Raw genomic sequence first — 14,920 nt, forward strand, 5'->3', positions numbered from 1 at the left:
CTTGCCTCTCCTTTGTCCTTTTTTTCTTCTTCCATTGGACACCTAATTAGTCATTATAGCACTTTTTTGCATTATGTTGTTTTTGCATTTGTGGATCCGGTTTCACAAACAGTACAAATTCAACGGACATGCATTAATGCAAATTACTGTAACAAATGCTATCGTTATCGCTTTGTCATTCACACCTACTCATGAGGATAAAAAAGGAATCCACCTACAGATATACTATATCTATATCTATTTCACCTATACATGTTCCGTGTTAATGCCTGTTTTAGCTTTATGTGCAGTCGTAAGAGGTTTACCTACCAGCGCATGGTCAGTAACTTCTAAAATATGTCAGCTCCGGTGTACTGCCTTGGATACAGCATCTGAGACATTGTTTCATGTTTATTTTAATAGTATATCGCTTCATGTGCCTGGAAACAACACAACAAGGGCACACAGAGCTACACAGAGTCTGAAAATACAAAGCTATAAGAGGGCAGACCGAATGACCTTGAGCTGTAACTCATAATTTACAGCACAGCCGGGCTTAATAGATTCCGACCCCAATGACAGAGCAGTTCATGCAGACTGTGTGTGTGTGTGTGTGTGTGTGTGTGTGTGTGTGTGTGTGTGTGTGTGTGTGTGTGTGTGTGTGTGTGTGTTCTTGAGTGGGAGAGAGTCTTTTTTTAACCTTATTGATTAAATAAACAAATTGCGCCTGCACATTTATATAGGAAAAAATGTTAGATTCCTCAGTCGTAATATATAAACAAACCAGAGTAGTAAGTATATTTTCGACATTAAATACTTCTATCATATATCCCAGCTTAATGTGAAGAGAAGAAGGCTACTATAAGCCAGCTAATGGTTAAAAAAAATGAAAGCTGTGTTGTTTTCCAAAGATTGAGGCAGGACTACCTGCTTTGCCAAAGAATAAAGGGGTATTTTGGGGAAAACTGTCAAGCATTTTATAAAAGGATAAAACAATTATTTGTAAAGTTGTCTGTAAAGTTTGTGAAGTTATTTTATAATTCAGCTGCCATTGTAAGCAGCTTTAATCAATCAATTTTATTTATATAGCGCTTTTACAATGGCGATTGTTTCAAAGCAGCTTCACAGTGTTAAACAGGATAATATTGCAACAAAATTAGATTTGGCTGTACAGATCGTTCTGGAGAAAACAGTGATGTTATCAGCTTATTTTAATTTATCATATAGCGACAATGGTGGCAGATCAGTATTATAGTTTATAGAATTAAATAAGCCTTAATTATTTAATTTTATTTGTATATTTTGTTGAATAAATTAGATCATAATTTTAGTGTCCTCAACTGAGCAAGCCAAGCCAAAGGCGACAGTGGCAAGGAACCAAAACTCCATCGGGGCATGATGGAGAAAAATAAACCTTGGGAGAAACCAGACTCAGTCAGGGTGCCAGTTCTCCTCTGGCCTATTAACACACCGTGTAAGATTATTATTCTGGCAACCTTACAGGTCAGAAATCATATTAGATCGGAATATTCAAAATTTATCACATCACGCAAGAAACGGGTTTATTGAGGATGACGTGTCGATTACACAAGAATATGGATCGGAGTCGTCACACCAGAGACGGGTTTATTGAGGATGACGAGCCAGTGAGGCAAATTCAGAGGAGACACCAATTGACACACACACACACACACACACACACACACACACACACACACACACACACACACACACACACACACACACACACACACACACACACACACACACACACACACACACACACACACACACACACACACACACACACACACACACACACACACACACACACGTTGGTCTATGTGGTTTACAGGGACTCTCCATAAGCGTAATGGTTTTTATACTGTACAAAGCGCATTTTCTATCCCCTTACACTGCCCCTGCCCCTAAACCTACCCATCACAGGAAACATTCTGCATTTTTACTTTCTCAAAAAAACATCATTTAGTGTGTTTTTAAGGCCATTTGAATTATGAGGACATTTGATATGTCCTCATAAACCACATTTATAGTGTAATACCAGTGTAATACCCATGTAGTTATAAAAATTTGTGTCCTCATAAACCACATAAACAGGCTCACACACACACACACACACACACACACACACACACACACACACACACACACACACACACACACACACACACACACACACACACACACACACACACACACACACACACACACACACACACACACTTTCATTTCCCAGTACTTTCAGCATCTGGCTCATATTCACGATCTCAAACATATTCTCAAAACTATTTTTTTAATGTCTTGACAACGTCAATGTTTTGACATATATACATACACTCTTACACACCTTGGGACGTTAGCAACCCTAACAATTTAAAAAATAATAATAATGGAAAAACAGGAATTATTTTATAACTGTATAATTTTTTCTTGCCATATCGTTTATAATGAATTTATTGAGGAATACTAAGAATGCCGATGTCTAACTAATATATATGTATGTATGTATATATGTATATATGTATGTATATATGTATATATGTATATATGTATATATGTATATATGTATGTATGTGTGTATGTGTGTATGTGTGTATGTGTGTATGTGTGTATGTGTGTATGTGTGTATGTGTGTATGTGTGTATGTGTGTATGTGTGTATGTGTGTATGTGTGTATGTGTGTATGTGTGTATGTGTGTATATGTGTATATGTGTATATGTGTATATGTGTATATGTGTATATATATATATATATATATATATGTATATATATATATATATATATATATATATATATATATATATATATATATATATATATATATATATATATATATATATATATATATATATATATATATATATATATATATATATATATATATATATATATATATATATATATATATATGAGGAAGAGGGTAGTGAATGATGTCCCGGGTCACTAAAGACACGAGGTATGCATTTAAGGGTAAACTCTGAAAATTAAAACAAGCTTATTACAGAATATGTAGTTAAGTAACTGTAGGCATATTTTCATGTACTTTAGAAAAACAAAACAAAAAAAACAACTAAAAGATAAAGAAGACAAAGATAAAAAAAACACTCTAGGCTATAATTAAACAATTATGGCAATACAAATTTCCACTGCCATATCATGCGTTTGTCTGCAGTTAATATTCCATGTACATAATTTGAGGTGTTTTTAATTTTTAGCTGAGACTTAATTAAACCCATCAGAACCAGTGGACAACAGGCATTAGCTGATGCATTTCTTCCATGAGAGAAAGACAAAGCAAAAATATCTGTGTGTGGGAGGATAAGAAGGTTTTAATAGTGTGACCGAAGCAGTTTTGTAATGTGTCATGGTCTTGATAGAGCCTGTAATTATATGTCAATATAAAAGGTATTGTTTGGGTAGGCCTTAATTTCGCTAGTGGTGTGCAAGAACAGCCCAGTACATTTCCATTACATTAGATAGTGTAGTGCTTTTGTGCTACAAGCAAGGAATAAAGGTATAAGTGTCCAAGTAAAATACGGTTTCGTTCTGATGGAACAGGGAGAAGGTAATTGCTTCAGGTTACTAACCACCCACTTTCTTTTTCTCTCCCTCCTCTTTCAGGATTCTGCCCCCCACGAGTGACAGCTTCCTACTGAAAAACTTGGTCTCTGGCTCAGACTACAATTTGTGCGTTCTAGCCATTTTTGATGACACAGTCACTTCCATGGCCGCCACAAAGGTCCTTGGTTGCACCCAGTTTAGCACCAAGGACAATTACCCAGACTGTCGTTCGCTTCAAGCCCACTTCCTCGGCGGGACTCTCACCATTCTGGTTGGAGGAGTTGTTGTGGTAACACTGTTGGTGTTTACCGTGGCACTGATGGTACGTCACCGTGTGTGCAGTAACCATGACAATCATCATGAAATAGGCGAAGAGGTGGGATGCTCAGGAACAGACTCCCCATCACATCCTGCTAAGGGAGCGGATGTCTTTTCTCAGAGTAATGGAAATGGGAATGTGATGATGGTGGTGCTGCCCAATGGGCTTGTTCAAAAACGAAAAGTGGCAGAGGGGGGGTTGGGGTCACCACCCAAACCAACTTCCAAAGTAAAACCCAAAACCCTCCCGAAGCCCAAAGTGAATCTGGAGCAGTTTAGGGCAGGACTAGAAGTCGAGATGGGGTCCATCAGGCCTCTTCCACCGTACAGACGGGAGAAAGAGCAAATGTCTTTGTATTATACCCCCAGTAATCATTCCCCCTCCACACTGCCGCGTCCGTCACGCCAATTAGGAGCGAAACAACTCAAACTCCGACCTACCAACATGAACAGCACAAGTAAACGGGCTAGCTTAAGCTTGGCTCCGCCCCTCAATTACAACTGTGACAGGCGGTTCAGCACGGGAGGGGCCATTGTAGTCCGTCGGGGAGGACCAGAGAGCCAATGGAATTCCTCACTGGCCTATCAGAGCCCTGCGTTGTCCCACGAGGGTCCTCCTCATGGCGCCCTGCGCTACAAGAGAAGCTCTTCGTTCGACATGGGAGAAATCGCCACGTCAGCCTGCTATAGTTATGCCAAGAGATTTAGCGTAATCTGGACCAAACGGAGCCAGTCGTTACATGGCATGCTTGTCCAGTGCACCTCAGCAACAAGCACCTCAACAACCAGCAGTGGCAGTGAAGATTTCCACGCGCAGCATACACGCGGATACATCCGTGCCTACAACACCACCAACTCTAATTCCAACCCTCCGAAGGCAGAGGGTACAACACATTCAAAGAACCAGTGGCTAAAGGATAAAGAAAAGGACAAAGAAAAGGGAGAGGAACTTGAGGAGAGTGTGGTGTAGGGGAACAGAAGACAGATGAGACATGAGATAAATGAAGAGACATCGAGGGGGCAGCCTAAGCTGGTTTGGTGGTCTGAGCTGCTATTACAGGTTGGTAATGGTGGTCTATAATCTGCTGGTTTTAAAGGGGTTTTGGCTACTTGACAGCTGGTCAGCCTGGGAGACCAGCAAGCTAAACCAGCTGAAGGCTAGCTTGGCCATGCTAAGAGACCAGTTAAACCAGCTTAGACAAGTCATAAGATGGTTTTACCATTTTTTTTTCCAATAGTTGAAGATCTCAAAGTATTGATGGATCATTTAGGAAGAAGAAGAAAAAAGACAAAGTTTAGAGACCAGATATTAAAGTCAAAAGACTCCTAAAAAACACAAGAAGACTACTTTGTTTGGAGAACCACAAACTTTATTACTTAGTCAATATGAACAAAACATACATGACTAAAGACAAGCAGGCCCAAAGAAGCAGTAATTACTAACTCACGTGGACCTGGGGGAAATATGATGGTTTGTTTTCCTGCAGCCACGTGCATACAGGGGGCCAACAAGCAGACGTGCGACTCGTGCCCGAAGAGATCAATTAATAATGGCAAATGTGGAATGTAGAGGATGCAAACTGCAAGGAAAGTGTTGATCGTGTACAAATCGAACAACTGTGGCATGATTTGGAACACTTTTAGAAAATAAATGGGCATTGACTGATAATTCGTGTGTGAGGCTATATGTGTGTGTAAGTGTGACTGGATTAATGCATAAAAAAGTAATCAAAAGTAATTTTATGACACCACTGGATATACTGTACCATGTGACCACCATCATCCAGTACTAAAATGTGTTCTGTGAAGCCAAGAGACTATTATGTTGTAAGGATGCTGGACTTATATACGTAGATGGAAATATGGAGAAAAAAGAAGAAGAAAAAAAACCCATTCCAAGACCACAGAATCAATGAATAAATTCTGTTTTAAAATACATTTTGTTGGAGAAATGGATAAAGGACAATAATGAAAAAGGTTTCTTTTTTGTCTTTTATGAATGATAGCAGTGGAAACTCAGTGTCAATGCCGTCAAGTGTTACTCAAGTGTTTTGTTTTACTGAGTTCAGAAATTAAAATAAGGGAACACATGATATTAATAATAATTTTAATATCCCTTTGATCTCATTTAGCCAAAAACGTTATAATCTGGGTGCAATACAAGTTAAGCTCAATTGATAGCATTTATGATAAACATTATTGTTGATTACCTTAAAAAATATTTGGAATCTGAGGTACTTATAATTGGAAGTGAATGGTGCCAATCCATTAAAGTAACATTTTTTTTTTCTCAATAGTATAGCAACAGAATGTGAACGGTACACTGTAAAAAAAAAGGCAAATTTTGAACTTTTGCAGTAGAATTGTCTTTGATGTTTAAGTTATTTCAACTTAAATTATGTTAAACTGACTTTAAAAAATGAGTTACATCTTGTATAACTAATAAAAACAAGTTTAACATTGCTCAACTTATTTTGATGAGTTAAAACAATGTAAAAACATATGTTGTCATAACTTATTGAACATAAATTTTTTACAGTGTATGTGCGTAACACTATCCCAGAGTAAAAAAGTCTTATACTAACCTTTTCTGCATGTGTAAACACTAGCATTTAAAAGCCTGGCGTCATTAAGATATTTTAAATGAATACTTTAATTCTGCAAGGATTCATTAAACTTAATCAAAAATGAAAGTAAAAAATATTTATGATATTAGAAATGTCTCATGTTAGACATTGTTATAATAGTGTTTTATTTATAATAATATTTAATATTTATTTTATTAAATAATATTTATTTTATATTTATAATATACACCACATTTATATTTATTTTATACACCACAAATGCTTACCTTGTATTGAACCCAGAATATTTATTTTAAAAAAGAGGAAAAATAAACAATAGCGCATAAAACTGTTAAGAAACAAAGATAAGATGAAAAAGTTACTTTTTAAGTGTTTTTTTGGCCTCCTTTTGTTGCCTCAAAAAGGGGGCAGGAGACTTTATTGCTAAATTACTCTCCCTCGTTCCCATTGTCATGTCCTGTCTATCTGCAGTTTGAGATAGTTGCTGAGGAAGGGCAGTGTGTGAGGCTGAGATAAAGACAGGGAAAGAGATAGGACAGACAGCGCTGTCTGCAAGAGTGCTGATGCGGGACACGGAGAGAGGGAGAGCTAAAGAGAGTGAGCACAATGGATAAAGATTGAGAAAAAGAGAGAGGACATTGTGTCTGTAATGTGTGCGCGTTAGCGGTATTTTTGTCATGTAAGTACTTTGCCAGAATTTATCTCATTGCCAATAAAGCCCATTTAAGAATAGCTTAGGTGAAATGAGGGAGAGCAGATGAGCTGTCCTCTCTCTCTCTCTCTCTCTCTCTCTCTCTCTCTCTCTCTCTCTCTCTCTCTCTCTCTCTCTGTGTGTGTGTGTGTGCGCATGGATGGATCTATGATTGCACAGACACTGTGTACATCTCTGCCTTCTGTATTTACCCACAGTAACACACACACACACACACACACACACACACACACACACACACACACACACACACACACACACACACACACACACACACACACACACACACACACACACACACACACACACACACACACACACACACACACACAATAGGCAGTTATATTTGGCCAAAACAATCCAGGACTTGTGAATAATGGGGAGAATTCATTAATGTCTAATTCCTTTTAGAAAATGCTTAAGCATGCAGACACTCAATTGTGCATATAGTTTTATAGGTGTAGTTCACATCAAAATTAAAATTCTGTCATCATTTACTTTACGTAAAAAACAACAACAACAACAACTTTCTATGTATAGACAAATACATTTGATGTAGGTTTCACAATATTTAAATACACAGATTTGGAGTAACATAATGGTGAGTAAATTACAGATTTTAAATTTTTGAGTGAGTGACATATCCCTTTAAATGCCCTTTGTTTCTAACAAAATTCTTACAAACACAAACACAGTTTTATAGCCTGAATGGCCGTAACCTTAGTAATCAGTGTTACATAATCAGATCCTTGTGGTCTGTATCATTTCAGAAGATTAAAGTTGGCTCAGTGCTTATTTTGGCCATGACCATGTGTGTTTGACAGAGATAGGTCGAGAAAAGATTAGGAAATGTGCTATTTCTCACCCAGGGTGTGCTTGTGTAAGAGATGTAGCCTAAAATAAAGGACATCCAGCTCTACTTTTCATGCCTGCAGCAAATTATGGCCCAATTTGACTAATTAAAACCAGTTTGATTGATGTATACACACATACACAGTTTATTCTTACAATGTTTCTGCACTCAGCCAAATCAAACACATAAACTGGTTCATCTCTAATAGGCTGGCTAAAGGATGTCCAAAAATGAACTTGTCATCCAGGGTAGTCTCATAAGGGAAATGTCGCTGCTGCTGAATATCCTTGAAATTCTCACCTCATTTCAGATGATTCCTTCAGGCCTCTGCAAACTTATCAGGATATTATCAGGTATATAATCAAACGCAAGCAATAATATTACATGTCTGAGGGACAGAAAACATGGAAGCCAAACCCTAACCCTAACCTTACCAACCAGGGTAGTCAGCCTGTCAAACACTTAGTAGGACACCTTTCTCCAATATTTTTAGTTACTATCTCTCTGAATTACATACCCAGGATACGGATACAAAGGCAGATATAAATTAGTCAAGTGAACAAAAGGTGCATAAAGTCCTACTAAAGCAGTCTATGTGACTTGTGTACATACATGTCATCTAAAGTAAAATGAATGCCATGTTTGGGAATAGAAATAACCTTTTGTATTTAGCTTTTGTATTTCACAAATAACAGGTTTGAAACATCATAAGGGTAAGTAAAATATTTAAAAATCATAATTGGTTGAGCAAATCAGCTGGAATTATATACTGCCAATGACAATACAACTAATGATGGATAGAGTACTGGATAATAGAAACATACTGAAGGGTGTGGATTTATGTTGGTAGAAATATACTGTATTGGGACACCCCTCTAAATCATTACATTAAGGTGTTCCAATCCCTTCCATGACCACAGATGTATAAAATCAAGCCCCTAGGCATTTCTCACATTTGAGAAAGAATGTGATTCTCTCAGGAGCTCAGAGAATTCAAGCGTGGCACCGTGATAGGTTGCCACCTGTGTAATAAATCCATTCATGAAATTTCCTCACTACTAAATATTCCACGGTCAACTGTTAGTGGCATTATAACAAAGTGAAAGCAATTGGTAACAACAGCAACTCACCACAAGGATCACCACAAGCGTCAGATGCAGTGGTGTAAAGCACGAGCAGTTGAGATATGTTCTCTGCAGTGATGAATCATGTTTCTCTGTCTGGCAACTTGATGGACAAATCTGAGTTTGGCGGTTGCCAGGAGATATCTACTTGCCTGACTGCATAGTGCCAAGTGTACAGTTTGGTGGAAGCAGGATTATGGTGTGGGTTGTTTTTCAGGGGTTGGGCTTGGTCCCTTAGTTCCAGTGAAAGGAACTCTTTTGTTTAGGGCTGGCCCCTTCCTGTTCCAATATGACTACAGACCAGTAAGGGTTGCCACCTTCAGTGTGGCAAAATAAGGGACACCCATTTACGAAAACCAAACCAAACCAAACCAAACTAAAACAAAACAAACCAAACCAAAACAAAACAAAACAAAACAAAACAAAACAAAACAAAACAAACCAAACCAAACCAAACCAAAACAAACCAAACCAAACCAAACCAAACCAAAACAAAACAAAACAAAACAAAACAAAACAAAACAAAACAAAACAACAAAAAACAAAACAAAACAAAACAATAAGCCTACCTTTAGAAGCACGGATGTGTCTGTCAGTGCATCCTGCTTTAAGTTAGACATTCTTAGCACTAAAATGCTTCTCTGCAAAATGTGCAGTTTGCCTAAGGTTTATCATGAGTTACTGGTCAGACACATACCATTTTTTTGTAATTAGCCCTATACTGTATCTGGAGATCCTTTCGCGTTCAAACGTTGGACGCAAGCTATACAGTGTATGTTCTCGAGACTCCGCCGCTATGGAGGAATATAACAAAGCCGCTAAACGCAATCACATGCAAATAAGCTTCTCTGCTATTTCGTATTTCACAGGATAGGTGGCAACACAAAGCAAGGTCCATAAAGATATGAATGAACGTGGAAGAACTTGACCGGTCTGGAAAGAGTCCTGACCTCAACCCGACAGAACACCTTTGAGATGAATTTGATCGGAGACTGTGAGCCAGGCCTTCTCATCCAATATCAGTGATTGACCTCACAAATGTGCATCTAGAAGAATGGTAAAAAAATCCTAAACCTTGTGGAAAGCCTTCCCAGAAGAGTTGAAGCTGTTATAGCTGCAAAGGGTGTGCCGACTCCATATTAAACCCTACGGATTATGAATGAGATGTCATTAAAGTTCATGTGCATGTAAAGGCAGGCGTCCCAAAACTTCTGGCAAAATAGTGTACATGGCAGATATCTTCTTTTTCTTTGTATGATCCACAATTATCGTGGAATGAATTACTCTATTAAACTTGCAAGAAAGTGGATGACCCCTTATTCAAATAGTATTTAGCAATTCATCTCATTATGTAAAAGTCTCAACAAAACACTGGGTTTTCTATAACCATAATTAAATGTGTTCATTCATGGAATTGCTAAATGGATTTCAAGGCAAATGAAAACCTCTCAGTTGACTGGCCTTCAAGGTTGAATGAAGTTAACTTTGATAACCTAACTAGTACACATAATGTACTGCAATACTATCTAATATCAGTTGTATGTATTATTGTTAACTTCAAATATACTAGCAGGCTTATTCTGTCAGTTTGCCAGCCACACTAGCCAATAAATTAGGCCGAAACAACTTGTTGGCATGGTAACAAGTAATGCCACCTGGCTTTGGCAGGCAGAAAGAGCCGTTCACAGCCAAAATGACAAAGAGATTTGTTTGCATTGATTTATTAGGACATGCCACCACTTGAAATGAAAACAAATCTGTAAATCATTCGGATGGCAACATTAAAAGGTAAAACATGAATTTATACACAGGGAAGGGTCGCCCCATCAAAAGGCCTAGATAACCTCAGAAGAGCGAGTGAGTGAGTGAGCGAAGGGATTCATTTCTATTCCTCCGGAACATTTCTTTATTGTGCTGAAGAAAAAGAATTCTGTTTTTGATGGCCCATTAAAAGGGATAGTTCACTACCAAAATGTCAATTCTGTCACCTATTTAGTCACCCTAATGTTATTCCAAATCTATGTGACTTTATTTCTTGTTTTTTATATGTCTGTGTGTGTGTGTGTGCGTGTGCGTGTGTGTACTATTATGTATTTAACAGAAAACTAGGCTATACATAGGAATAAGGAATACACAGGAATTAAAGGTGTCATGAACTGGCTTTTTAATGTTTTTATACTGTTGTCTGAGGTCAACTAATGAAGTTTGTGTGGTTTTTACATTCAAAAACATCATAACTAATAAGTAATAGGCTATTTTCTACACTGGTTTTGAGGCTCTCTCCTAAATGCTGGGTTTTGATGGGCGTGCCGCACTGGAGACTTGGAAGTAAACGCCCACGGCTAGGATTGGATAAGATTTGCATATTTAATGAGCTTCAGCTCCCCTGTCAGTTCACGTGATATGAGGGAGAGGGAGAAGGGCAACCGTAATGATTTTCTCGATCACAGGGCTCGTAAACGTCTTTATCAAATAAACAATGATTTATTTCTCTTTGCCCCCTGATTGATTGGACTATTATTTTTATATTACACATAGCCTGCAAGATCGGTCGATATAAGCGTGAACCGCACACCCACACACACACACACACGTGCTGCCCTTCAAATGTCAAGGCGAGAGCGGTCAAGAGAGACAACAGCACAGATCAAGAACGGAATATAATAAAATTCATCGGCCTGCGTGAGCATGGCCCATACGAGTCCAACGTGCTAAAGGTATGTTCTGTTAAACACCTACACATAAGCAAAACAATCTAAAAAAATGCAATATTATTACATATAAAAACACGTTTTACTCACATAAGTGTGTTGCACCATTCCTGTCGGATCCAAATCCAGCATCGACTGGAGATTTGTTTAAAAACGATCCCACGGTGAAATTAAGTGAACACCACTGTCTTCCCCACGTGAGCTGGAACTTCATTAAAAATAAAGTTCAACCACACATTCCTAATATTAGAATCCTTATGCAGCGACTGTGTTCTTCCACAACCAGAAATAGCACAATATCTTAATCTTCCTCTGCATGTTAATTGTTGTCAGTGTTGGGCAGTCGCGAGCTACAAGTAGCGATGCTACTAGCTTAACTACATTGTTCAGTAGCTTGTCAGTAGCTCAGTTACTTTTAAAACAGTGTAGCTTTTCCAGTAGCTAACTACATTATACAGCAAGTAGCGTAGAGTAGAGTAGCGCGACCAAAAGCTACATTCCGGTTCTGGCTTCTGAATCTGACGGCCGACGAGAACGAGCGCAGCTGAGCTGTGTGACGGACGCTCAGCTCGCAGACGCGCTTCACTCATATGAGCTGCTCAGCGGTAAAACAACATTATAAATAAACAAAAACTCAGCAGGCTACTTGCCTCACAGACATGAGATATATCATGTGTAGGCTATAGAAAGCTTGAAATGTCCACTTTTAAATGAAACCATTCGAAATGAAAATAAATATGCAAGCAAAGCGCCTGCACTGTTCGCGCGAGCAGCTCATTATACTCACAGCGGTTCTGTTCATTTGCTGTGAGTTTAACCTGCATTTCAGACTAATCCTTACTAGGGTGACCACCCGTCCCGCTTCGCGTGTACAGTAGGCTACAGCATTTTCACCCCTTGTCTCGCACGTCGCATATTGAGAAAATGTCCCACATTTCCATCAGTCTGTTAGTTTTTAATTACCATATTTTTAAATGCATCTGTTCAGAAAACGACTGGATAATTTGGTAAATTGGTTATATTGTTAATATATAATATAAATTAATATATAAAACTGTCAATGAACTAATTTTTATGTTGATTTATATTTTATTTGTTCATTATTTTGTTGATTTTTAGTTGGACTTGGTCAGAAAGCTTTCAAAAATAGTTTATCTGCATGATGCCTGCTGCCGTTGGGCTCAGTGAAGTCGAATTTAAATTACATGTAAATTAAAGACATATGTTATGTTACATTGTGATGTAATGGTGTTTTCAGGTAGGGACTATAGAACAAAATATTTTTTATCAGCAGAAAGGCAGAATACAAATGTTTTTTTTAATTAACTTATACATTATATAACAGTTTCAGGTTGTGGTTTATTGTTGATAACATTTCTCACATTGTCCCACACAAACTTAGTAATCGTCCCACATTTGGTTTGTTTGATGGTGGTAAACCTAATCTTGACTCCTGAATATTTCATTCAAGTTGCCTAGATTTTATTCTTGCACTGATGTTACATTTTTAGCCATGTTGCACTTGGACAGTCAGTTTGAGACATAGGCTATATTAGATTATTGTGTTTATTGTATCCATTATTCAAATGATTCTGACAGTTTTTGCCTTTGAAGTGACTGGGGGAAAAGTGTCCCAATCCACTTGAATTCACACTATACTCTTTGAAATCAATTACATTGCATGATATTGCTTGAAACCCCAAATAGTATAACATTATTCATTAATTATTCAAAGTTATTTGTCATTGTAAAAAAAAAAAAAAAAAAATGTTTCAATGTAGCTAGCTACTTTTTGATCGTAACTTGTAGTGTAGCTAACTACTTTTTCAAAATGGTAGCTTGAATGTAACTTAACTACTTTAACTTACAGTTAGCTTGTAAAGTTACAGTTTCAGAGTAGCTTCCTCAAAACTGATTGCTGTTGGCTAGCTAGCAAGAGCCCTCCATGAGTCGGTGGGCTACTGGATTAGACGTGCTGTATGACGTAAGGATAAAGCACAAGACCGTTTGCTGGGCCTGTTGCCTATAAAAGCTTTTCTTTGACAACAAGGAGGTTTTCAGCTCTAAAACTTACAGGATAATCTTATATTACCATGACCTTTTATATATCAAAAGCTGAAAGTTGATTTTTCAATTCATCCGCCCTTTAAGAGGGCAAGTAGCAGTCAAATGTCTTTGATTAACTGATCATCCGCAAGTGTGATCACCTCTATGAAAGCAGACGTTTTGGCAGTTTGCTTATCGGGAGCATTCCGGTGTGTGCTAACACAATGCCAAGGAGGAACAACATCAGCAATTATCTTTGAGAAGCAAATGTTGCTGCCATCAATCTGAGAAGGGTTATACGGCCATTTCCAAACAATTTGAAGTCCATCATTCTACAGTGAGGAAGATTATTCACAAGTGGAAAACAGTGAAGGCAGTTACCAATCTTTCTCTTCAAGAAATCGCTAAACACCCAAGAACTACACCTCAGTCTCTACAGGCCTCAGTTAACATGTTAAATGTTCATGACAGTACAATTAGAAAAAGAAGGGATAAGTATGGCATGTTTGGAAGGGTTGCCAGGAGAAAGCTTTTTCTCTCTAGAAAGAACATGGCAGGATAGCTTCGGTTTGAAAATTTGCATTCGAATAAACCTCAAGACTTCTGGAACAGTCTTTTGGACAGACGAGCCTAAAGTTATGCAAACACTGAACACAGCATATCAGCAAAAACACATCTTACCTTACTTTCCATCACTCTGGATTTCGGCTTGTTTTGCCGCCACAGTCGACCATGAACTCCTCTGTATACCAAAGTATTTTAGAGTGCAAAGCCATCTGTCCAACAGCTAAAGCTTGGCCAATATTGGGTCATGCAAAAGGACAATGATCCCAAGAACACCAGCAAAACAACAGAATGGCTGAGCAAGAAGGAATCAAAATGGCCAAGTGAAAATCCAGACCTCATCCTGACTGAAATGCCGTGGCAAAAGCAGTGTGTAAACCAATGCCACGCTGTGAAGAAGTGTGGGCCAAAATTCCCCCATAACAATGTGAGAGACTGAAAA

At 38.1% G+C, this 14,920-nt stretch overlaps 2 protein-coding genes across 3 annotated transcripts in view; one reads left to right on the forward strand and one right to left on the reverse strand.

The window, feature by feature from the left end:
- Nucleotides 1-5,856, forward strand: part of LOC137064013 (leucine-rich repeat and fibronectin type-III domain-containing protein 4) — a 29,109-nt gene extending 23,253 nt beyond the window's left edge. For both annotated transcript variants that reach the window (XM_067435379.1, XM_067435441.1), the window contains one exon: nucleotides 3,623-5,856. In XM_067435379.1, the coding sequence (XP_067291480.1) occupies nucleotides 3,623-4,850 (1,228 nt within the window). In that variant the 3' untranslated portion in view covers nucleotides 4,851-5,856. The remainder of the gene's footprint in view (nucleotides 1-3,622) is intronic.
- pcxb (pyruvate carboxylase b) overlaps nucleotides 1-14,920 on the reverse strand; it is a 316,419-nt gene that overhangs the window by 114,695 nt on the left and 186,804 nt on the right.

Source organism: Pseudorasbora parva, chromosome 1 (assembly GCF_024679245.1).
Source record: "Pseudorasbora parva isolate DD20220531a chromosome 1, ASM2467924v1, whole genome shotgun sequence".
Classification (NCBI taxonomy): domain Eukaryota; kingdom Metazoa; phylum Chordata; class Actinopteri; order Cypriniformes; family Gobionidae; genus Pseudorasbora; species Pseudorasbora parva.